The 25,551-nt window shown below is 41.7% G+C and overlaps 2 protein-coding genes across 3 annotated transcripts; one reads left to right on the plus strand and one right to left on the minus strand.

Moving 5' to 3' along the window:
• Positions 1–1,697: 1,697 nt before the first annotated feature.
• Positions 1,698–20,762, minus strand: taf2 (TAF2 RNA polymerase II, TATA box binding protein (TBP)-associated factor). The gene is made up of 27 exons (XM_037454240.2): positions 19,847–20,762; positions 19,632–19,686; positions 19,085–19,245; positions 18,302–18,420; positions 17,979–18,120; positions 17,472–17,703; positions 15,404–15,588; positions 15,197–15,310; positions 13,624–13,723; positions 13,203–13,288; positions 12,932–13,067; positions 11,993–12,147; positions 11,528–11,642; positions 11,019–11,128; positions 10,713–10,778; positions 10,448–10,574; positions 10,052–10,177; positions 8,640–8,780; positions 8,347–8,457; positions 7,854–8,047; positions 7,459–7,598; positions 7,117–7,186; positions 6,589–6,710; positions 3,865–4,094; positions 3,234–3,398; positions 2,971–3,073; positions 1,698–2,869 (listed from the first exon to the last, which is right to left on the minus strand). Exons 1-27 carry the CDS (start codon positions 19,894–19,896, stop codon positions 2,571–2,573), a joined length of 3,654 nt encoding a protein of 1,217 aa, XP_037310137.1. The 5' UTR covers positions 19,897–20,762; the 3' UTR covers positions 1,698–2,570.
• Positions 20,763–20,774: 12 nt separating this feature from the next.
• Positions 20,775–23,817, plus strand: LOC119197710 (zinc finger protein 664-like). Of its 2 annotated transcripts, none has more exons than XM_037454255.2 (2): positions 20,775–21,094; positions 22,197–23,817. In XM_037454255.2, exons 1-2 carry the CDS (start codon positions 20,890–20,892, stop codon positions 23,309–23,311), a joined length of 1,320 nt encoding a protein of 439 aa, XP_037310152.2. In that variant the 5' UTR covers positions 20,775–20,889; the 3' UTR covers positions 23,312–23,817. The 2 variants fall into 2 exon arrangements, with proteins under 2 accessions (XP_037310152.2, XP_062421705.1); XM_062565721.1 differs by lacking the exon at positions 20,775–21,094 and adding an exon at positions 21,288–21,782.
• The last annotated feature ends 1,734 nt before the right edge of the window (positions 23,818–25,551 follow it).

Genomic DNA, 25,551 nt, shown 5'->3' on the forward strand with positions numbered 1-25,551 from the left:
GAAAAGGCGCGTCTCGGGGTCCATTACATAAGAGAGCCCATTTTCACCAGTAAAAAAAACAAGAAAAGTCATAATTATAGATAGAACAGTCGGGATTATCAAGTAAGAGGTGCGCATGCGCTCCTGTGACGCTGTCCTCCTCCTTCATGCCATTGCCGAATTTTACACAGCATACAAAATACAATTGTCATTAAAGTTACTGGTGACTTTTGTCAATTTTAGATGCTATATATCCTGCTAAATCAGCTTGCTTATCTGTCACGTTTCAGATTGTCAAACACATTTTTATATTAGACAAAGATAACACAAGAAAACAGAAAAATTCTAAAAATCTAATCTATCCAAATTCCTGACTCAATGTAACGTATTGAAAGGCTAAAATATCTATAAAAAAACACACACACACACTGCCGCAATCTAAAGAAATTCAAGAACGCATCAGGCTGAAAAGGGTTACACAGCCATTCCTAAGGCGTTGGGACCCCAGAGAACCACAAATGGAGAAGACTTGGAACAGTGGTGAGGGGGGACCCGGGCCCTTTGCGGGGAAGAAACTGTTAGTGTGGCAGGAGGTCTTAGTCCTGATGGACCTCAGCCTCCTGCCAGATGGAAGGGGCACAAACAGTTTATGTCCGGGGTGAGAGGGGGGTCGGCTACCATCTTTCTAACCCACTTCAAGGTTCCAGAACCAAACAGATTGGCTCAGCCATTGACCCTCTCTGCAGAGCGGATGACACGCTGCAGCCTGCCCTTGTCCTTGGCTGAGGCTGCAGGGTACCACACGGTGAAGGAGGAGCAGAGGATGGACTCCATGATGCCCTGCAGAGAGCCATGGGAGAATTTCAAGAATTCTGCTCTTTACCAGAACAGAGAATGTCCGGCCATCAGTTTGTGACCTCAAGCTCAGGAGCACTTAGTTTCTGCAGCAGGACAATGATCCAAACCCCCCTACCGCCAGCAGGTCCACCTCTGAATGGCTCAGAAGAAGCTACATGAAGGTTCTGGAGTGTCCCTAGTCAAAGGCCAGACTGAAATCTGATTGAGATGCTGGACATGACCTTTAACAAGCCATTTATGCTTAAACGATCCAATGTGGCTGAATTAGAATGATCTGCAGAGAAGAGTTGGTCAAAGATGGGACAGCGGTGCCCTAAACGGAAGTCCTGATTGAAGCTCTAAGTTTTGGAAGAAGGAAAAGCAAAATGCAGTTTACAGAAATAATAAATCCCCCAAGGTCCGAAATGATGACATGATAATCTAGGAAGGAAACAACGTGTAGTAGTGGTCCCGGGTTGGAAGCTTTGCTACTGCTGTCTACAGAGGACTTTTTCTCTGTTCTTGTAAGTGTCCCATTTAACCTTAAATATGGATTTTAAATAGGTTAAAGGGATAGTTCTGATATTTGGAAAAGGGGTTGTAACAAGAACGTATAGATGACAGTCCCAGTTTGGAGAAATAGATGCTAGTACCATGGAGAAAATAAATGCAGTGCTTTGATGAAAAACTATATTAGCACCAAATCATCATTCTAACCTAACAGATACAGAAAAAATAAAGAGAGAACGTCATCCATGTAGTTCAAATATTGCTACAACCCATGTTACACAAAGGCATCAATAACATGCAGCTTTTGCCACAAATACTACTACTTATAAAATTGCATTCAATTTATTTTAAAATAATTGAATCAACAAATCTTACAAAACAAATTACAGCATAGAAAATATCAGGGGCAAATTCCTAGGTTAAGCATCCTTATATCCATGAAACTTGTGAATTCTACTTGAACTCTTGTTCCTCTACGTCTCTTGTCAGGACTGGTTTGTATCAACTGTACATTTGTGTGACCAATATTGTCTTTGAGCTTTCTATAAAGATGAATATGAAGAAGGGAATAAAGGTTGACAAGGATTATTTCACCAATGTAAGACTGTCTTTTGTCTATGGTATTTTCCTTATTACTATTTCAATACCCCCACTGGGTAATGTTGACCACTCCATGTTTAAAACCATCTAATCAATCCTAGGAAACAGTGCCAGAGTAAACTCTATTTTTATGGAGCTTGATTCAAGTGTGTGTTAAAGACACCAGAAGCCCAGTTCAGGCACAATGGTCTAATCCACACCACAATACATCATGTTTCTGCCTGAGGGGGTGAAGGGGGGGGGCTTTGAGGTTTTTGGCCAGTTTGTAAAGAAACGTTTGTGGCTGCATGCCTCAGACAGATTGGAAGCGGTGTCTAAAGTTCAAGTTGTGTGTGTGTGAAAAAACAGGGATGCCTCTGGATGGGTTAAATGACACGGCAGCCTCAGCCTCTCCAACCAGCACTGACCACCGCCTGAAATATAGCTAAGGAACACGACACTCGAAACAGCATCGTTTTTTGCTGAAATGACTCTTCCTGTGCAATGATAGCGCAGAGTAGAGAATGAATAGATAAACTAAATGCCCTTTGGTTTCTATTTTGTGTCTCTGTGCTCATGAGAGACACACTGCCTGCTACTGCGTGTCACATGTAACCACTCAAGCCCAACTGAACTGGAAGCCCAATTTCCATCCTCCAGATGTTTCAGTCGGACGGAGAGGGCGAGCGCAGGGACCTGCCGCTGGCGGGGCTGTTGCTGTAGACTTGGGAGTTGTCCCTCTCTCTGTCCTTCTCCTTGTCTTTGCTCTCATGTTTGTGCTTGTGCTTGTGTTTGTGCTTGTGCTTCTTTTTCTTCTTCTTGTGCTCGTGGTGGTGGTGATGGTGGTGGTGGCCGTGCTCGCCGCCATGTTTGGAGGACAAGGGCGTGGTCTCCTTCAGGAAGGTCGCCACGGGCGTGGCGGGCATGGACAGTATGGACTGTTCGACTGACGGAGGCTCTTTACCTGAGAGGAGAAACAGGGCAGGTGTGTGTGTGTGTGTTACCGGGTTAGATTTCTTGTTCCAAATGATCTGTGTGTGTGTGTGTGTGTGTGTGTGTGCTCACCTGGCGTGGAGGGCCTCTCTAACAGATTGAGGTGATGGTGAATGAAGGCCTGACTGTCATGAACCGTCTCCATATCAATATCTTCATCTTCCATTGTGTTGAACTACAAGAAAACCGCAACTCCATGTTAATACCAGCAAAAACAGATCATCGGGACTCCTATGCCTCCAAAGTCTTTTTAGCTGACTTAAGAGAGATTTAAATTAATATTTGGTTCATGAATAGTTAGCCTCAATCCCACAAAAAGACAGAAGGTGCGTTACCCTGATTTTGAAGCGCCCTCCACGTGCGTCATCTTCCTGCTGCTGCAGGATCTGCCCCGGCTCGGGAGGGGAGCCCAGAGGGGTCTCAGCCTTCCTCTTCAGGCTCACAGAGGGTTGCCCCACCCCACAAACCCCCAGTGAGATGGGATCTGGCTCTTCATCCACCTGGCAGACACAAACACAACTAAATATATACCGAAATGCCTTGTTCCTTTTCCTTTTAAGTGTTTTAAGTGTCTAAACTTTTGTTTGGTGGAAAAGTACCTCATCTCTCTTTACTGCTTCCATGTGAGATTATTCTGGTTATACTACAAACTGTCAGACTGATTGTAAGTGTGCACAACGGTGATGCAATGGGAAAGAGGTGCAGCCAAATCCAGTTGGCAGCACAACAGTACCCATAATTACACAGATCCAACCTCAGATAACACGGTTACGATGACGTAGTAACTATCTGTGCGCCATCTGAAAATGTGTTATATTGCATTAATAAATCAGAAAGACATTCAAAACAGACCACCAAGCAACTGATTACATCACCAATAGCATAAACCCAAATGGAACTGCTGCTACGCCAAGAAACAACTTCTGCTCTAGTTTAGTCAGTAGTTCATCCAGTGCATCCACTTACAGCCGAGTAGCTCATGCCCACGCCATGGATGCCTATACTGGCGGGCGTGTCCATGACAGGACCGACCCCCAGCTCGGGCTTGATGGTGGGGTTCAGGACAGCTTTCTTCTCCTTCAGGTTGAGCACGAGGCCCAGCTCTGGCAGGGGGAGGCATGAGGGTCGGGTCAATCCGAACAAGGCGTAGTAGAGGTTCACAGCGTCACAGCGCAGCCGCCAGTCGTGGGAGGTCCCTGAGAAAAAAAGGGTCAAGGGTCAAGAGAGCGCATTGGGGTGGAAAACACAAGGCCAGAGTTAAAAGAGGAATGAGGCTCGCCCGGCATCGTAGCGCACAACAAAGTTTACCCAACGCACTGATGGTTCTGTTATGCTCCAAAGCGCCAGACCAACCTCGGATTGTAGTTATCTGTCACCTCATATCTCAAAGTAGCAAACGGACCACAAAGAATTGTACATTGAATTTCCAGTTAAGAATTTTATTTGGCTGATAAATATAAACTAGGAAAATCATTTTAAAACCATGTTGATGAAGCTTTTATCAGTGAGCTATTCAGAGGCTCTGATTGCCCACACAGCACGCGAGAAGTCACAAATCTGGATCCTTCGCGCACAGCGTGCAGGCTGTAATTACGCTATTTGTAATCTCGCGCTGTCGACATTCTTGCCCAAAGACACAGTCGTGGTGCAAACGACTCACTTCATAGTATACCCCCAGCCATTGATCCTGAGCGCAATGTTCCTCAACCACACAAATTATTCAATCAGTCCTACCGAGACAATGGGGACTGAATACAAGATGACACGCGGGCCCATTTTCCCTCTACGAGCTATGAGCCATTGGAGCAGCGGTGTGTATAGAGTTTGGAATGAAAAACTACTCATTTTGTCAAAGACAACAATCCAATGGCCGTGCAGGCGCCGAGTGTGGTGCGGTGTGTGTTTGTGTGTGTGTGAGGGGGGGGGCTGTGGCTTTGGAAGGAGGTTTAACAGCATCAGAACGCACACAGAGTTTGTGTTCTTTCCGCAGTGGCCTTCAGGCAGTGAAACATCATACGGTGTGCGTCTACCATGGGGGGCTGTGGGCTGTAGCGGGTTAGGGAGACGTATGAATAAAACAACCAACACATTTCCCCAACATAATATTATAGGTGACCACACTCTGGTCCCTGTGTATTTAAGCGGCCCAGCAGCCACCCGCAACGACAAACTAAAGCTCACCGGAAATAATGATCAATATACCTCAGGTTGTCCTTCAAGCTTGCACGTTAATAAATTAGACAATAAGAGCCCGCGAAAATGGAAATTTGAACAATTGCTTCTATACAGGATTTTGAGTCGGTGTGTATTTGCATTGGCACAGCGAGCCGGCCGGCGGGCTGGCTCATAGGACCCCCTGGAAGGGAGAAAAATAATGAAACCTGAGGAGACAATGCAGGCCAGACCCTGTCCAAGGCACATCAAAAAGTAGACCTGACAATGATGAAGGAAAAACACATGGAGCTGCATACTGCACACAGAACACTGAGAAGCTACACCTTCCAAGTGGTTAGCTTGCACTGTGCCTCGTTGTCCGACATCCCTCCGATGACAATGAACAGCGAGTTCAGTGGCGCCAACACCAACCCCTGCCCATGAGACTATAACCGGATAACACTACTCGTTTAAAGAAAACGGCACAAGTGCTGCAAGAAGGAGATTTCTACAAAGACCTGACATGCAGACCTCTTCTATTGTGACCATAGTCTGCTTTATAGTCATTCTGATGGGACCCACTGGTTTGTGTGCACTGCTTTCGACTTCAATTTTGTTGCTGTAGCTCTATTTTTGCCATAGCCATCCTGTTTTTTTTCTTCTTTTAAATAACAAGAGAGAGTGAAACAAAATACAACCCTATGCTGAAGACATATTTAGGTGACTAAACTGGAAACACACTGTGAAAGAAGAATCTAAAAAGTTGTAAAACAAAAAAAGAGAATAAAGGTTTACCTTCTATCCGCTTTTATAGAATAGTAAAAAGGAATATCCTTTTGTTGTGTACTCATTGCAGGAAGTGAATGTAGTGCAACGTATGTGGACCAGAGCAAGAGGAACTGGAAATGAGGCCGAATGAACACTTTCTAGCACTCGATGAACTGCCCAACAAGTTTTTCCCCAACAAGTGTCCTTTTTCCTTCATTAGAACAGAAAGAAGCAACAGTCTGGATTCAGAGGACAACAACGACAATATTCAAACCGTGTCAGTGAGTTAAGCAACAGTGTAGCAGTCTGTCCGAAGGGAAACCTCTTTGTCCATTTGAAGGACAGAAAGCCGTCTGCTATCACCACCCATCAGATAACATACGAGCCATTTTGTTTATAGCCTCACTGTAAAGGGGCTGTTCTTGGGATGGATGCTGTGAACAACAAAAACAAAAACACAAGAACCCTGCAGGACTCAACCTGATTGCTATGAATGAAGCCTCAAAGACATTCCATTCAGTCCTTGTGACAGTGATGGAGCAAACTGTGCTGCCCTTTTCAGAAAACCTGCTTGAAATGACCTTAATCTGAAATGCGTGTTGGTACTTTCTGAAGCTACTTCTGTGTCTGAAAACATTCACACCAGCCGGATGTGAAGGACGGCAGCTGGGCTGACTTAAGGATTGAAAATACTGTCGTTTCATGCAGAGCGCACAGGTGTGTGTGTGTTTGTGTGCGCGTGCGTGTGTGTGTCTCCGTCTGTCTCACCGGAGTTCATAAGTTTCCAGAGCTGGTCGACCAGAGCTTCATTACACAGAGGCGAGTCGGTTGTCTTGTCGGTTGTCTTGGTGAAAGGTGGATTCTTACAGAGCATACCCAGGATCTTATGTCTGATTGGACATAAACAAGAAAGGTAGACAGGAAAATGAAAGTCCTGTTGGCCGTTACTCCGTCCTGCAGAGACATCCCCTCCCACTAAGCTGATGTAAAGCTTTAGCAATTCTGAGTTAGACAGTTAGAGTTGGTATGTAAGTGTTGTTTTAAGAAGTGTGGACCTATCCTTTAAGGTCTCTGAAATGATATGACATTTGTTTTCTTTCACACTTTTGAAAGATAGATGGTTCTTGTTTTTTTTAATTCTTTAAAAAAAGGTGAGTGAATAGGTGTGACAAAATCACAAACACCTTCATTCTCCACACAACAGCAGTCAGCCATCGTCCTAGCTGCATTGCAGTTTGACGTACAATCACGTACTGCCATAATGTACGTTGAATGAGAGCTTGAGAGTGAGCTGACCTGACATAATGAGCTGGGTCATTCTGGGCCATGTCAAGTAGCCACTGCAAATCCACTGAGCTTCTTTCAACTACGGGACAAAAAAAAGACACATGACATAACGAACATAACAAATACAGAGTACAGGAACAGGGCCTCCTGGTCCTAAGGGTTTCACAAACAAATTCACCAAACATAAGGGTCACACATCTTTCATTCTTTGGGTTCTCAATTTTCAGCGACTACGAGAGAAAAACGTTATTGAAAAAATATAAATGCTGCCTGTCACATAAATCAAATTGGCAGGCTGAGGTGAGCTGCCTTTATATTTCTGATAGCACACACTCGTGAGAAGGGGCTTACCTCTGGTATAGTCCACCAGTGCCTCCAGTGCAGCGACGCGAACGTCTACAAAGTGCCCGTACTTGGCGTAGGACTTGAAGAGTGACGCGTCACTGGGAATGTGACCGTTCTTCTGAAGCTGGCGGATCGCACTCAGACAACTGCAGAGAGGGAAGAGGAGGGAAACCGCAGTGTGAAATGAATGCAGAAGCCTGAATAAAAATGACACTTTAATATACCGTACCGCTATATGATAATCTTTCTTCTCCACACCCTTTAACCTTTATGTTGCCTGACAGATGGCTTGTAGTATAAAAGCCAACCATTTTTCTGACATTCCTTTTTGATACTTGGTCTACAGCAATAAAGAGTAATGTACCAACTTCATTTTTAACTGAAACTAGTGTTCTCCTAACCTGACAGTGATGGTGTTTCTGAAGCTGGGCAGCAGTTTCTCCATGTTGAGGAAGCGCGTGATCTCCTCCAGGATGAGACGGACGTCAGTGTTCAAATTGTCAACGGTACGCACCTCGTTGGTGATGCTGATGGCCGGGGTCAGAGAGTTGGTCAGAGCTTCGATCAGCTCAGCACGGTAGTAGTTATCTGAAAACTGGAGACCGAGAGATGGAGGCGGTGTTGATGATCACTGGTCCGTTAATATGTCACGGTTTTAGGATTTTAACAAAAACAACAGTTAAAAAGTAGATTGATTACAGGAAGGATGTTATGATATTATTGGTTGGTACTAGCTTATGGAAGCACACATCATATGTAGTTTTATTGGAAGAAAAGATATCTGGACTTTTATATGTTCTAGAAAGAAATGGATTTGTTTTGTAATAGTTCTGTTCAGCATTTCTTGTGACACAATGTAAAGAGAGAGATGTGATTTTGCATGTTAGGCTTTACTTTGTTTTTCCTGTTGTCGTTATATTTGATGAGATCAAGGATAAAGTTGAGGACGTCTTTGGGACAAAGGTTCTGGACGTCTCTTAGCAGCGCCATGGCAACAGGCATCGTCTGACATGGAAAAAATAAAAAAATAGACAGAACAGTCATCCTCAGGACGATATTACACACAGATGGACATAATGCTTCAGTTTAGCAGATGACCTTGTACGACAAGGAATTGCTGCCAAAATATGTTCAGATTGGGAAGTTTTACTGCTGAAAAAGGAACGTTGATGGTTGTTTGGCGGTACCTTCTGCAAGAAGTAACTTTGGAAGCTCAGGAAGTTGTTGGTCTTCACGATGTTGGGGCAGCTCTTACAGCAAAACATTCGAGTAAACAGGGACTTCATCGCTGGTGGACCCTGCCACGTGCTCACCATGGCATTGGCTATCTGCGCGAGGTTTCCATGCACATACACATACGAGAGAAGAGAAGAATACAATTCTACTTTAGACAATTACTTCATTTCTGTTCAAAGCTGCCACATGTGGAGGCAGCAACCAAGTCAAAATGGAACATTTTCAGAAAAGCTTGTGGAGAGGAAATGTCAACGAACATAATCTGCTCTCTGAGGAGCAGTGGTGGTTATTTGGGCACATAAATGACGAGTTGAGTAGGTTGTGACTTTTATAACAATGTCCTTACTGTCTAAAGGTCAAAATCAAATACACACATGACCTGTGTTTTTTTGGTTCCAACAGGATATTGGGGAATTTGTGTTAATGTGGTAATATGGGACTACGGGTCACTGACACAGGACGATGTCATTCAGTAAGGTAAATAAAGGGGGGGCATGCCCGCCGGAATGTTTTTGTATGAAGTGTGTGCACACATTCATGGACACATCTGGGATTTTCTTGTGCGATTAACGTTCATTTGTCAGTTTTGACAATGGCACCCTCCATATGCACAGTTAACAGATAAAGACTGTACCGTCTTCCTTCCCACATTTTCTCCCAATAACATGCAAGTAAATGCCATCCCAACCAACCAAAATGCAGCCAAGTCCATCTGAGGTGAGTCATAATTCACTTTGTGGTCAGTGCGGGTATGTGTGCGAGCTTGTGGGCCGTATATACCAGAGGCCATTATGATGGGAGTCTGCTGGGGTTCGTTTGCCAAATACATAATGAAAGAAAGAGAAGTGCTGCAATTTCAACCTCCACTCAGTTCATCATGTTGTGAAAATATTGGTTCAGGTGGAACCCAAATGGCAGAAATCCAGTGGGGTTATAGCTGGAAGAGACCAAATCCAGAGAACGTCCTGCAGCCATGGAACAGGATTATTCAGTCCACCGAGGGTTAAACCGGTGGGTGGCATTGATGGCTGGGAGGTTATAACTATATCACACTCTGGCCCCATAAACAATATTGTGTGAACAAAAAATTTGAGATGACACTGCCATCTTCCATTAGAAATGATAAGTTCCTCGACCCAAAGTGTCAACATTATGAATGAAACCGTGGCGCTTCCAAATATTGGGTATGAAAGAAATCTTTCATGACATATGTAAAAGAAGACAAAAGACAAAATGAAGTTGTGCGAGTGTGTGACACAGAGAATGCACACTCAACAAGTAACACAGCCCCCTGCAGTCAGAGAAGAATTGATTATGTTGCTGAAGTACAGAAACACACATATACACACTGACTGACACATACCTTGGCCAAACAGAAACAGGCCTGCATGCGGACTTTGTAGAAACACTGTTCCTGCTCTAGGATGTCCGTCAGAGCGAGTCTGGAGGCCGCGGTGGGAAACTTTTCCAATGCTGAGATGGACTCCTCCTAGCAGAGATAAGGCCACACAATACTTTAAAATCTCTTATAAACATTTCAACCTGTGACCTTTTAAAATAAAAAAACTCCAGAATGTCTAATCTGATTTTTGTCGGCTGAGAAAGCTGAAACACTCCAGTTTTTAGTAGCAGCTACAGACTGACAATGATAGGAGCAGCAGGAAAAAACCTCAACTGACTGTATGGGATATTTAGTTAGTTTGATGATTTAGAAATGCAAAAGAAAAGGCGGAGAGCTGCACCCATGCCTTCAGCCCACCTGTGCAACTACATCCCTCTCGTAGCGTAGCTGATACTGCCACATGAAGTCAGCCTGCTCAAACTCCACCTTCCTCAGAATGGACATGTCCGGGTCGATGCGGATCCAGAGGAGGGGCGAGTCCGCACTGCAGAGCGACACAAAGTTAAAAAGAAAAGGGAAGTACCTAAACTCACGCAGGTACATCTACCTCAAACAATACACTCATACAGAGATGGGAAAATAACTGAACTCAAACATAAAATGTCAAATAGTGAAGTCTTACTCCATGGCAGATAAATCCATGTCGACTTCCTCTCCGTTCATCAGAGGGATTTTCTTTTTCTTGTTTCTGGAAAAGGAAACCAACAAAACGATCAGTGATCAGTCAACAGAAAACTAAGACTAACATGGGACACACACTTTTTCTATGCTTCGATCTATTATTGATATTTCGGTTTCCCTTGAAAGGAAGTCTGTGTACACAGAAAGAACCCACGCGGTCGCGGGGAAACACTATATTTGATAATAATATAGGGCATTACAATGTTGACTAATCAAGAGAACATGAGCTGTGTGCTGTGGTCGGTACCGTCGGCTCTTGGAGTGACAGGGGATGTCGTGTTTCAGACTGTTCTCCTCGATCTGCAACGTGTGGTTGAAGGATCCATCCAGCTCCTGCACCGTCACTTTGATGGGACCCTGCAGGGATATATATATATACATACTGTATGGTTATTTGACAGTAATAATACAATACGCAATAAATGAGGTAAATGCAATGGTCCTTATAAACATGCAATCTGTAACATGACATGCTAGTGATGGCTTTTAGTTTTCAAACAGCTTTTCTTTGTGAAGAAATATTTCCTATTCAACCATGATGGGACTGTTTGAGAAAAGGGCAGCAATGTCTGCGCCATTTTTGGAACCCGGCAAAGAAGACTGGAGAAAGTAATTTCATTTTTTTTATCCACATTGTAAAAAAACTGAGGCATTCATTAACTAGTAGAAAGCTTTCAGACCTTAACTGTAATTGAAACTTGATTTGCTTGAGACACAGACACATTCACTCCACACGTTCAGCATCTCAACGCTCACCACATATTTCTGAGTACCAGATGACGTGTAGTCCTGTCGGATCTCCAGCTCCAGCACGTTCCTCTTCCTATTGAAGGCAAAGCTGCCAAAGAACTTCACCACAGCGCTTTGATCTCTGAGTGCAAACAGTTAACCAAGATAACAAGGAAAATGAAGACATTATGAGAAAATTCAGCAAGATATATTGATAATATTGCAGCAACAGTCTATAAGGCTGTAGTACATGTATCTATTCAAGAGAAAATGTTCAACTTGTGTAGTTCTTTTAAACAACATTTAATTACATTTCTTAACGGTGTCTCTGTCTCTTATCAAAGGCCTGAAACCTGTGTATTTTAAAAGATGGTTTAAGGTCTGGCATGACCAAGCATTTAACCTTGAATGCTCCTGACGGTCATACAGTGCATATTATGAATCCTCAATACATTACTTTGCAAACAGAAATTGACTGTACATGAAGGATACACCCATTGTTTGATCAGAGGGCCGATGTCTTTGCCTGAGACATTGGAGATGGACTTGAGAAAGGCGTGAGTAGAGAGAAGCATCTGGCTCCACATGTGACTCTGGTACTTCTGGGACGAGGCCGTGCTGGCCAGGCTGAGAAGCTTGTTGAAAACCTTCAGGAGAGCAACCAAAAAAAACAAGAACTCAATACAAACCGTACCCACTTTCTGTTTGGAGTCAAAGAGATTGTTTAGATGCTTTAATGTGAGGTTACGAGTATGTCTCCATAGTCAGTGTATTTCCTACTGTAGATGGCGGTGAGTGGTTTGGAAGAGCAGAACAAAAACAAGTTATTGCTTTGGTAAAAAAAAAAAACATTATTTTTTTTGCGCTTATTTAGAACATATTGAGTGGTTTGAGTTAAAGTGAGACAGCTATACAGTCTATGTTTCCAACGGGAAACTGAAGCAATATCTATCCACGCAGAAGGCAGCAAACTCCAATCGAAAGAACCCTGTAGTTTGAAAACAAGAGGTTCAGTCTACCGCTGCCTCCATCGAGGAGTTTGTTTGTGCTAGGTCGGATTCACCAAAGTAACACAAACCAACCAATAGACCAGCCACCCCTTTGTTCTGAGAGGTCAAATGACAGATTTTTACAATGGGGTTTGAATGGGCATAGTGATGGCAAAATAAACTGGCAACCATATTTTACATGAAGCGCTGACACTGACACTTGATTAAATTGCTCAAATGTTCTGCTGCTGCCCCGCTTACATCCTGTGCTGCTACTCACGTCTGTTTCTCTAAACTGGAGGCGAGCAGAGGGCCATGTACTGTAGATGATACACTGAGTATGGATGTCTCAGTGGAGCCAATATAAAAAACTGTTAAAAGAAAACTTATTTCTTAGACAATTACAGTGGCAGAAGACACGAAAATGCTAGTTGTGTCCCACCTGCAACATGAACTCCATGCTGATCCTGTTCTCTATCAGCCTCATCACCAGGTGGGCCTTACACTGAAACATCTTGTAGTATTCCCAGGACAAAGTGTGGGGGTGCTTGATGGAGAAGTGAAGGTGGGGAGTTGGGCTGTTGAGAAAAAAATGTTTGGTCAGTGCGTTATGAGATTATGATCCAGAAGACCAGAAGTCACCTATACTTCTAATGTTCAAATCAATGACTGCAATCACTGCGTAGGGATTTAATTGAAATGGAATGTGTTACTTGTCCTTCTCTTTGCCTCCAGTGAATGTTGGGTGCAACAGAACTCCTCCCATCTTTAGTTCATATTCCACAATCTTGTCCAACTCCTGGTAAAAAAACAAAATAAGAACATTTAAAACTTTAATAAGCATATTATTCAATCTATGAATCTACATGACCTAATTCTCCCCTGAGCTTTTTAAAGTACTAGTGTGTAGAATTTTGGGAGCACCTATTAGCAGATATGGAATGAAATGTTTGTTTCCATTATAATCACCTTGAATTAAGAATTCTTGTGTTATCATTAGTGTAAAACAAGTCCCCTTTCTGTTTACTTTCTGTAAATGAACCTCTGTGCCGCACTGCTGGAGTTGGGCTTCTATTGCAGTCTCTATGGACCAAATCCCTAAAGAAACCATTGAAGAGTTAAGCAGGCCGTTACCTCTTTGATCCAGTGGCGGTACTCATTGACCCCAAAGGTCTTCTTCAGGTAGAGGCCGTAGATGTATCCTGAGATTCCTTTCAACACCCACTCATCAGCCCTTCAGGAGGTAACAACATGTCAAGTCACTGCAGTGAAAGCGTGTGGAATTCAAATCAACTACAGAATAATCAGTTCACTTCATGGTTTACAAAGTGCATGTCCGGCCTTTCAGGAATTATTTAAAAAGGAACAGAAGTCAATAAATTGCAGTTTATTTAGACCATTTTAAAGCGAGTTAACTTCAATGTGGCAATCAGTCAAGCCATAAAAGTTCTACTTCTTAGCATGTGACAAATATCAACCAATAAGAATGGTGAAGCTAACAACCAAGCTAGTGCATGGAGCCCTTTTACTTGAAGGCCACGCTTCATCAAGGCCTATTTGTGAATGTTACCCGGGTGCTTTTTCCTAGGAAGAAACTTGGCATAGCAGATACAACTCTCATATATTTGTCCGCCTGAATTTATAAGCTTGTTTAAAAAAAAACAAGACAATATGCTGATTCAACAGTGGTCTCACCACTTGATGCTGAAGGGGATCCAGTTGGACTTAATATACAGTAAAGAGGATGTCCTCTGATTATCTGCATTACCACCACAATGGAGTATTTTTCTTCACTATTTGCCCAGATGCAGTCAATAAATTTAATATAAAAAACTATGGAATATTTTTTCAATTTTTCAGATGTACTTGTGCAAAGGGTCTGAGTGCGACACAAGACACAATATTGGCTGGTGTGGTTCATCACAGGATATCACTCTTCTGTTCTGTACTAATGCCTATTTCATGTGAGAACTGGCAACAAATATAATGAATACATTCAGATTTTGGTTTTCAAGAAAGCCTTTTTGAAAGGAAGGCTTTTAAAACTGACTTAAAACATTATTTATGTCTCATTAAGAAGACAGCGTGGCTAATTCTCTATTAGACTGGCAGAGAGTAAGACTCAATACAAGGTTTTATGCTTCTTAGCTCACAGCCACTTCCCGTCTGTCACCACATGGGCCTCCTCGTGCCTTCTCTAAGCAAGAGGGTATGCCAAATAAAGCCCACAAACATTTGGACATTAGGGTAGTTTTGAAGTGGAGAAGGCATTCGTTCGGACATCAGATCAGTGACCAGTCAACGTGACCAACTTCGACACAAATACTTTAGCCCTATAGGGTTGGGCCATGCGACAGGGGTATAAACCAGGATGAACTCCTTTTAAAGATGACAAAGTCCCGCAGGAAAAGTCAAGTTCCATTTGGTTTTCTCCAAAATACAAATATTGTTTTTTGAGATTTATTTATTATATTTGCTTTTGAACATTTTCATTGTGTTTTTTTGGAACCAAATAGAAGAATAAAAATATCTAAAAAGTGCAATTTCTCTCCAACTTGACTTTGAGTGGGTTTTTGACATTTTGTAACACTTTAAATTCCAATATCAGAAGCTTAATTTCGACTTATGAAGGATCAATTGAACCCTTTAAACACAAACTAAGGCCTTCTTCTTAGATGAATGAATCAGATACTGTGTTGATCCTCACCATGACATCCTGGAGATGAAACAGCCAAAGAACTGCTGGGCCAAAGCCTGGGCCAGACAGCGGCGGGTCAGCGGGGTCTGGTCTATAATCATAGCGCTGTGCAGCAGGTTGGTACTGAAAACAGTGCCGACAGCTCAAGGTCAGACACAGTGAAATGAATAAACCCACCAAAATGTAGAAACAATCCACACTCAATGTTATGCTTACCTAAAGATGCTCATGGACGCATAGGAGGACACTTGCACATAGGCCTCGTCCACAAACACTGTCTTGAAGCAGGCATAAGGGTAGCGGCATGTCAGAATCTCCTCGTAGAACTCAAAGATCTCATGCAGGTACGACATGGAGTGTTTGAGCAGTGGCAGCAGCTGTGGCAGGCAGAAATGGGTCACCTGCGAGAGGATGTTAAAGATATTTAAACGTGGCATTCTAAAATTGTCCAAGCAAGCAAGAGTAAAGGGACTAAGAGATAAACCCCAATAGCCTTGCACTTACTGTTAGAGACTAACACAGAAACATCTATTTATGTGGGAGCACACTAGTACAGTATCTGTACTTACTACCAGCAAATTACACATTACACAAGCAGTGTTCTCAAACACTTCTGTTTGTTTGGTGACATCTAGTGGTCACTATTGAGATATAACATTGCATTATTTTCAACTTAGTCAAAAATGTGTGTTGAGATAGCTTTAAATAAGAATGGGGTTGGTTAAGTGAAATTCTCTTACTTCGGTTTAACTGTGACTTCAAACACATCAACATTTAAGCTTTTCCTCCCATGCAAAGTGAGTTTTTTCCCCCAGCGGTCCCTTCATTGACCAGAAAATCACAGGCGAAGTGCAACAGCCCCAAATGTTCCATGCCCAAGGGTATCGCTTGACCTCTGGGCCTTATTTGGCTGTGAGTCCCTCTGCTCATTGATAGAATTGTGTTCTTCTGGGGTGAACTTCAGGTTGTTTGCAATGCATTACAATGTTTATGTCCCGGACGGACATCCAATGCTTATCCTCTTTTTGCCTGTTTGACAAAACAGTGAAGTTTAGTGATACTGTTGTATTAGGTACTTATAATATGGAAGTAAATCTGTATAATCGGGTTTTGAAAGAAAAAGGTGATTGAATTTCTAGCACCAGCAGTAGGTTCAAAAACCAGTAGGCACGTAACACCGTCACTGAAAAATGGGTTCTCGTTTCAGACTTTATGAGCAAATATAGGATCGTTTTGAGTTCATTTCTAAAAGCCTCGCATTAAGACGTACATCCCTTTATTTAAGACTCTGCACTACTTGCAGGTCGCTGTGCTGTGCCAGATCCTCAATAAAGTTTACCCATGGTCATGAAGACTCATTTAACGTTACATGGACCCAACTGAGATCGGCTTGTGCCGCTCAGAAAAAGGATCCTTCCACCGACCGCTTTCCGCACTCGCGCTACTGCGGTTATTCCTGCATGTCCTGTCGGGTTTATGCGTCTGCACGCTCCGCTAACGCCGCCGCCCCCCCACTACGATACAGCGGCTCATGTGCCTCTTCAAGCGCGTTCCTGGATTCAAAACTCCGCCAATTACTTCTAACAGCTTGTCCAAGGATCTCAGCATCATTAAATTAATTCAAAACTAGAAGAAGAGGAGTATTCTGAGCAGCTGTACGCTCTCGTTTAACTTCCGCTTAGTTCATGTCCAATACAGTCTGTTAATGTACAAATGTCAGCTGTCTATTACGGAATCTTACAGACACAAACCACACTGACATAAAGAAGAGTTAAAGCCCCATTATTATTGGACATGGCTACAATCCGAAGCCGAAGGTGTTTTGGGTGCTCGCTCCTTTAGCTTGACGCACGGTCCTGATCTTGAATCTAGAATCGATTGCTCCTCCTTAGTGTCCCGGATGTTGTGGTTGAATTTTTTGCGGTTGTATTTTAACGTTGAAAAACATTCAGATACATAATTTCAATGCATACATATTCAGTGCTAGAATTTCAATCACCTTTTTCTTTCAAAACCTGAGGACACTGATTTATTTCCATATGATACAGTGATCTAAATCACTATATTCATTACAGTCTGAATCAGACTCAAATTGATATTTTTCTTTTAATTTTATTTACCAATTTGTAAAAATGGTCACAGGTCACAGACTTCTTGGAACTGTGGTTATGGAAACCCAAAATGACATGACTGGTCCCATGACCCGCCATGGTCTGGTCAAAGACACGGAGAGCGCTGGATAAGGAATTTTGCAGAACATTTTGAAGAAGGTGTGCAGACCCACCTCATGCATGTACGGATCAACCAGGATTTCAAAGGGCCCCACTGCCAGGGAGATGTTGGGGGCAGCGGTAGGGATGGGGAGGACATAGTGGAAAGTCTTCTTTCTCATGTCATTGGTGTAGATGGTCTCGACCAGGTCTCCACACGACACAGCCACCATTGAAGCATCCACGGTGAACTCCAGCTTCCACGTACACAGCTCTGAGTAGGAGTCCACACACGGAAACCAGAATCTGGAGACGACAATATGATGAGTTTTGAGCGCATGCACGGAAATAAATCAACCAACCAGCTTCTATTACGGGCTTCGATGGTAGACGCGACTGTGAGTTATTAAGCAAAACAGCGGACAAGATCGTAGGAACTGTGCAAAGAGAAAGGCAGGGAAGATACAGAGCATAGCGTTGTTACATTGCACACTACAAGGATTTATTATCGTGTAAATAAAAGGTATGTAGTGATTTGACCCTATTTGACTGTAAGTCATGGTTAGAAAGTGTTTCTAGACCTGGTGGAGTTCTGGTATCCAAAGGAGAACACATGAGCGCCTCTCTCTGCCATGCTGCCTTCCACATCAGGCACAACGAAGTGGAGTCCTCCTTTTGGCTGGTCCAGGGAAAACTCTATGTACACCTTTAATACTTTCAAATCTGGAGACACAAAAACTGATATTTCATTTCCTTTTTGGTTAATAATCTCAAATCAATTTAATTTGGCCTTTAATTTCCTTTAAAAACCCTGGTAGACGACACTATGTTATATTTGTATTTGTTGGGAAAAAATAAAACAAAGTAACTGATCCAAAACATGTTTTTTTGTTTTTTCTCTTACCATCTCCTTGTTTCCAGAGTTCAGAAGGAACTTTGATGACCAGCTCACCGTGTCCTGCATCGGGGTCTACAGCACTCACTGCTGCTGTGTAGGCGCTGGAGAAATAATTGAGATTCCTCCTACAGAGACACAAAAAATGTCCGCATTTATTATAGAATAATGCTAAACACTAGAAGTTTTCTAATTAACTTTTACAATGCAGAGTTACATTAGAGGAGACAATGATCGTAATGTTAGCCAGTATGAGGCCATGTTTCATTCTCCCATTCATTGTTTTGTACCCTGACTTCCTTTCATTACAATCTGTTCTGTCAACAATGCCCAGCACACATGTGAAACCATTGCCCCTAGTCAGATTTAAAATCAGAAATTGAAAACATTTACAAGTGAAACAAGCTAGCAAGCATGACAACTTCAGCGAATAAAAAAATACATGCATAACAATGTATCTTCATTGTTCTAATCAAGGTGCAAAGAAACAGACTTAATGCGAAGTCATCCAAACTACATGTGCTACCATGTGACTTTTAACGTCAGCTCTTTGACTGTTAATATGATCCTGAACATAACTTAGCCCTTTTAAAAGGCAGTGTCATTCGTTTGGAGGAGCTCTGATATATAGCCTATAGTTTATTTATAGGTAAGAAAAATTAGAGAAGGATAAAATCACTTTAAAAGACCATATGACAGTTGGTCAACCAATTCCAATGAAAATTAGAAACTAATTACAAGCCAATGTACTCAGAACAGTTCGGGCACTGAACGGTGCGCCGAAATACTCACTGCTTGGACTCATGGTGGCACACCTCCAGTGTGGGGTCGTTGTAAATGAATGGGGCTTCGAGTTCATTGACTCGGACCCTGTAGATGCGGCACTGTTTACTATTAAGCTTGATCCTGTTCAGGTTGACCACTGTGGGGAATATGGTCAGCTCAACAAAGCCCTAAAAGAGGCAAGAGAGAGGGAGAAGTTGGTTCACATGGACAAGCCTTGTATTTTCATTGTTTGAATCGAATACCCAACATATACAGCATGTAAGGGTTTGTTCACCCCAAAAGTGTTCCAACCCACAGTATCTGCGCTGGTTTTGTCACAGCAGCAAAGTCTCTCCATGCCCTGGAAAGGGTGTCACGCAGTAATAGGCTCCTACACAATATCTAGCCAATACAAATTATGAACATCTACTCAACAAAAAGTGTAACATGTTTGTCATAGATTAAGTCTGCAATTTCAGTTATATTTGAATGAGTGTAAATAGAACATTAGATTTAACACAAGTCAGACACAATCAGCTTTAATATTACACGTGTTAATAACTTCTTAACTCACAATGACAGACTTCCTCTGGAAGTTGATGTTGTTGATGCACACCACCTGGTGGGTCGTAAAAGCAACAAAAGAAAAACAATGTCAAAATGTGCTGTGAACTTTACCAGATACCACATTTCAATCGAAATGCGAATTGGCGAATCCAATGCTCGTTACGTGTCCATCTAACGGGACTGCAAATCATTTCAAGACAACATTTTACAACTAATACTTATAATTTAAAGGGGCGAGGGCTCTCAAATCCCTTATCCTTTTTCCTGTTCATCCTCGGAGCTTGTTCTTCGCTTCTTTACTCGAGTTTCAACATGGCAGAACTCTGCTGCGCGAGCTTCCGTCTCAGCAGCGCGTTGGGCAAACGTTGATTCGCCAGTTCAAGATTCAGCAACAAAGTTCATAGATAAAGGCAACATAACAATGTAAAGCGAAAAATACCAATACACGTTAGCTATACTTGACGTTTACGGTTTAACAACGATCCCAGACAAAATACATCAACCAGCACTCTGTCGATACCAACGTTAGTCTACTGCCTGCTTTATTTACGGACTGTTTCACCCGGAGATTGCTCTGCGGTGTTTTTGTTGCTAACACAATGGACGCATCCATAAATATAAGTCAGGTATAACTTGCTCTCGTCATTGTATTCATATGAACGAAATTAAATGATAATGTCCAAATAATGATTGCTGCAGTCGGTGAGAATCAAAACATCCAAATATCCCATCATTATGCGCCTGCTGATCCTCTGTGTGCAGCCATTTTGTTGATAACCTTTGACCTCCCGCGTAAAATGAAAAACAACAAAAAACTTTTTTACATTTCCCAAATCAACTACCTCAAGCAACAGCAAACCAATAATAATAAATGAATGTAATTGTTTTAAAGACGAATAAAAAATATTACATTCATAAATGAAGGGCGGGGCGTACTAGGGTTCACTGGCTGTCTCGCATTCGTCGACCGCATACGTCACTTCCGCTGCGACTGCGCCTGAGAGTCTGCACAACTTCGTTCACAGATTTATCTAATAACATTAGCTGACGTTGCAAGACCGGTGGAGGAAAACTCCGTCACTAAAAAGTACAAAATAAATAAAGGGTACACACGAGCGATGTGTCCATCAGTATTAAGGTAACTTAAGTGAGAGTATAGATGATATAGAATACCTTACTAAAGCATTATAGTCTCATTTTAATGAAGCATTACTAATTTGTTATGTATAGTTGTCCAAGTGAATGTCTTGTGTGTAGCGATAATAATGTTAGCCGAATGCAAAAAATTACAGCAGCAGATGTTGTCTGCATCGGTCACCACATCTGCCGCTGTCGGGGTAAAACAAACACGCACGCTGTGGTATGTTGGATCGAACACTCGGTGCTCGATTGTGTTTGACTGTCACTACGAGTTCTGTGATCGTTGGTTCGGGTCTGACAGTGGTGTATGGAATTTACCGCCAGTAAAAAGTACGTGGTCCATGCCCCATCCTCGTCTCCGTGAGTTTTGTATCTAACAGCGATCTAGATAACCTACGCGAGTACTCGACGACTACAACAGTATATATATATATATATATATATATATATATATATATATATATATATATATATATATATATATATATATATATATATATATATATATATATATATATATATATATATATATATATGTAGGGCATAAAGCCACAACACACGCGTAGCCAAACCAGTAGGTTCAAAAACCAGTAGGGACGTAACACCGGTACGCTACAATGCTCGCGCCGTTGCTTGCGCCGTTTGTTTGCGGTTGCCCTGACCAGACACGAGGAAATTTACGATTGCGTATTTCAGGTAACAAATGCGAAAGTTGTGTAAAAGGTCTATAGCAAGCGGAACCTTAATGTGACTCGGGTTTCCAGTCGGAACTTTGTAGTGTGACAGCCAGCCGTTGCTCGGTGTTGTAGCAGCGCCTGTAATTATTTCATCGGTAACCAAGCAGAAATGCCTTCAGTCGAGGGTTTGAGAGAGTTCGTCAACGAGAGACTTTCTGCTGCTGCTGAAGAAATATTCGGAGTTTTTAAAAGAACCATCGTCGAGTATCAGGAAGAGATCGACCGGCAGCGCGGACTGTTGGAGGTTTTTTGGAAACCCGAAGTGAGGTTACACAGGATAAGTGAGTAACGTTTAGAAACATCTGTTTAAAGCATTAAAGGAGATGCATTTTTCCATTTAACTTGTTCTTTAACGTACTAATAGAACAGTAGTCCCCCATTGACCCAAATACTTCATCCCTGGAACATTTGCACAGTGGTTTCTCTCACCATGGAAACATATGGACGTACTTATCTGTATATATTGTTTATTCCTGCTTGTATCTTTTTAATCTAATTTTACTTAATCTCATTTTATTGTTTTATTCTTGACTTGCACCAATACAGCAATTCAAATTCCTCTATGTGTAACGTGTGGCAATAAATGTCTTCTTATTGTGGGTGAGACACGTGATGGCTGTGGTTTATACACACTGGTTGTATTTATTGGCTCAAACGTGTGTTTTTCTGTTTCCTTTTGTTCCGTGTCCCTTCAGAGATCCCACAGTCACGTGTGTGTAAGGAGGAAGAGGTTCTCTCTGACCAGCAGCTCTGTCTCCGGGAGAGGATCACCAGTCTGGACCAAGAGGACCCAGATCCTCCACAGATTAAAGAGGGACCGGAGGAGCTCTGCAGCAGTCAGGATGGAGAGCAGCTTGAACCAAAGCAGGAGACATTTATGTTGACACCTACTTGTGAGGAAAGAGACCACGGTGAAGATCATCTTCTGGATTTGTGTACTGATGAAACACAGATTGTGCTACAGGAAACATCTCTAGGCTGCATCTCAGTTAAAAGCACCGCTGTAGATGAACCAAGCAATGACCACCAGCTTCTCTCTCGCAACTCTCATCAATCTGATAGCATAGATCAGAAAGGAGTAAAACATAGTTTAACATCAAGCAAGGAGCCAACTCCTCCAGGTGAAAAGCCATGTTTGTGCAAAAAATGTGGGAAATACTTTAAAACTAAAAATAGCTTGTTTCTCCATGTGAAAAGAGCTCACAGTGTTGATCAACCATATGTATGCAACTTCTGTGGGAGAAGATTCGTTCATGAATCAGCATTTAAGAAGCATAAAAGAGTCCATAGTGATGAGAAGCCATTTTCTTGCACAACATGTGGAAATAAATTCAAATGTAGTAGTAGCTTAAAAGTCCACATGCACATTCACACTGGTGAAAGACCATATTCTTGTACCACCTGTGGGAAAACATTCAAACGGACTGAATCATTGAAGCTTCATGCAATAATCCACACTGGGGAAAGGCCATATTCCTGCATCACCTGTGGGAAAACATTCCAACGGACTGAATCATTGAAGCTTCATTCAAGAATCCACACTGGTGAAAGGCCATATTCTTGCAACACCTGTGGGAAAACATTCAATCAGCCATCAGATTTAAAGAAGCATACAAGAACCCATACTGGGGAAAGGCCATATTCCTGCATCACCTGTGGGAAAACATTTCCTAGATTAGACCATTTGAAGTCTCACACAAGAATCCACACTGGGGAGAAGCCATATTCCTGTAAAATATGTGAAAGCAGTTTCACATGTTCTAGAAGCTTAAGAGTCCACATGAAAAGACACAACGGTGAAACATCGTAGATGCACCTCCTGTGAGGACATTGTCTGAGCAATTTTTCTGATTTGAAAAGTGTTGAAGCTTTCTATTACAAGGGAACATGAATGCTGCATGTGAGAGAAAACTATGTTCCGTAATGTCTTCTTCTGACAGGCATAACCATCCAGCCGAAACCCGACTGGATGAGCGTTCACTCATTAAATGAATACTTGCAGTTAAAGCATTTTACTATAAAACCCTCTTTGTTGCACATTGAGTGAACATATCCTGCAAATGTTTAAATATGTATTCATCTATCAATCTGAGAAAATAATTGTCTTGGAAAATCTGCAAATAAAATTGATCTCTTAAACTGTTAAAGTATACCTTGACTAAAACACTAACCAATTGTAGCACTTAAAGTGTACTTATTATGGTATGGAGCCAAATCCAGGTCAAACTTTTTGTTCATTCGGGAAAAAAATGTGAACCTGAAAGTTTTGTTGTTGAACATTGAAAAATACAAAACTATTTAAAATAAAAATTATTGGACGAAAAATATTTTCGGGTTGAAGAACACTTATACATTTTTTTTTTAATCCATTTTTTTTTCATTCTCCACTTGTATTTATTTTTTGATATTCACTGTATTATATTTTTTGGTTGCAGATTTTCAGATTCAAAACGTATTTTTTCAGCAGGGCCAAGATCCTCCTTCATGGCACTGGCATGCAAAGGCAACTGAGTGGCACCTCGTGGCAACTCTGGGGCCTCTGTGGCGTCACAACAGCAATACTCGTTCTGCACTCACCTACCAACTCAAGCCTCCCATTTAAATAAAACGTTTTTTCTTTAAAAGCAGCTCGGAGAGAAGACAGTAAAAACAGAAGAGAGAAAGTTGACATTCTGCGAAGCACTTTCAGTGAGTTGGGAGAGCAGTGATCAAGGTTTACAGAGCTTCAGACCTTCATGGATTAGATTAATATGAATATGAAATCTGATCCATTTGAAGATGGTTGAGTGTATTTACAAAAACGTTTTTTGTAATATCACATTAATTGTGCAAAACGCTGATGTAAGATTTTGAAGTCAGCAGTCTGTGCCTCTGTGGTGGGACACGTGAAACAACTAAATCCATAATCAGTTGTTTCAGTTTGTATATAAACTACATGTGTTGTTTGAAAATACATTGCTGTAATGTACATATTTTGGTAATATATGTTTCCTTGTTGAGTTGTGTTGCTTACATTCTTGCAGCTAACGTTGCATTCGGAGGAAAAGAGTGGACGATAGAAATGAGCCATCTTTAGCCGTCTTCGGCATATTTATTTTACGAGCTGCTGCTGACACATCAGTCTCACGGTCAGACAGCCTTTATTTATTTCTTATAAAAAAACGGCTCAGCATTTGTATGGAGGACTAAAAGTGCCACAATTAAGTAAATAAATACACAATAAAATAATTACTTAAATGTGTCATTAATTAATTAAAATTAGAAAAAAAATACATAAATGCGTATTTAAATGTGTCATTAATTAATTAAAATTAGAATTAAATACATAAATGTGTAATTAAATGTGTCATTAATTAATTAAAATACAGATTAATTTTATAAAAAATACATATTTCACTATTTACATTTCATGATCCTGCGTTGCAGTGCTTCAAGAATTACTTAAAACTGTCAAACTGACCCATCAAAGTCAGTGGGCGGGGCTAACGCGAATCCAGTCTGACCTGGCCACGGCAGTATTTTGTTCCTGGCCCAAATTCTTTGTGGCATATAGATGGCCACCATAAGCTCATCAGGTCAGTGATATTAGCAGATAAACAATGCATCTTTCTAGATGTTTCATTACAATTTATGTGTTAGCAACAGGTGGAGATTTGTTGTCCACGGTGGGGTGGATGGATTCAGTCGTTTAGTAGCTCTGCATCAATCCAGTATCCGGAATTGATTTGTCTTGACTTGATACACAGGGTAACCAATCAGGCGTTAGGTTCCGCCTACCAACTTTTGATGGGTCAGTTTGACAGTTTTAAGTAATTCATGAAGCACTGCAACGCAGGATCATGAAATGTAAATGTAAATAGTGAAATAAGTATATATGTATTTTACATAACATGAATCTGTATTTGAATTAATTAATGACACATTTATTAACACATTTATGTATTTAATTCTATTTTTAATTAATTAATGACACATTTAAGCAATTATTTAATGATGTGTTTATTTATTTAATTGTGGCACTTTTAGTCCTCCATACATTTGGGACAATCA

This window comes from Pungitius pungitius, chromosome 11, assembly GCF_949316345.1.
Source record: "Pungitius pungitius chromosome 11, fPunPun2.1, whole genome shotgun sequence".
In the NCBI taxonomy this organism is placed as follows: domain Eukaryota; kingdom Metazoa; phylum Chordata; class Actinopteri; order Perciformes; family Gasterosteidae; genus Pungitius; species Pungitius pungitius.

Excerpts from the sequence above, each read along its gene's own strand:
- taf2 (XM_037454240.2), bottom strand. The coding sequence starts at position 19,896 with ATGAACAGGAAAAAGGATAAGGGATTTGAGAGCCCTCGCCCCTTTAAA. Across the intron at positions 15,589-17,471 it reads TTGATCCGTACATGCATGAG|GTGACCCATTTCTGCCTGCC; the intron begins GTGGGTCTGCAC and ends ATCCTCTCGCAG. Across the intron at positions 13,724-15,196 it reads TTCATCTCCAGGATGTCATG|GGCTGATGAGTGGGTGTTGA; the intron begins GTGAGGATCAAC and ends TACCTCCTGAAG.
- LOC119197710 (XM_037454255.2), top strand. The coding sequence starts at position 20,890 with ATGTTAGCCGAATGCAAAAAATTACAGCAGCAGATGTTGTCTGCATCG. Across the intron at positions 21,095-22,196 it reads GAATTTACCGCCAGTAAAAA|AGATCCCACAGTCACGTGTG; the intron begins GTACGTGGTCCA and ends GTGTCCCTTCAG.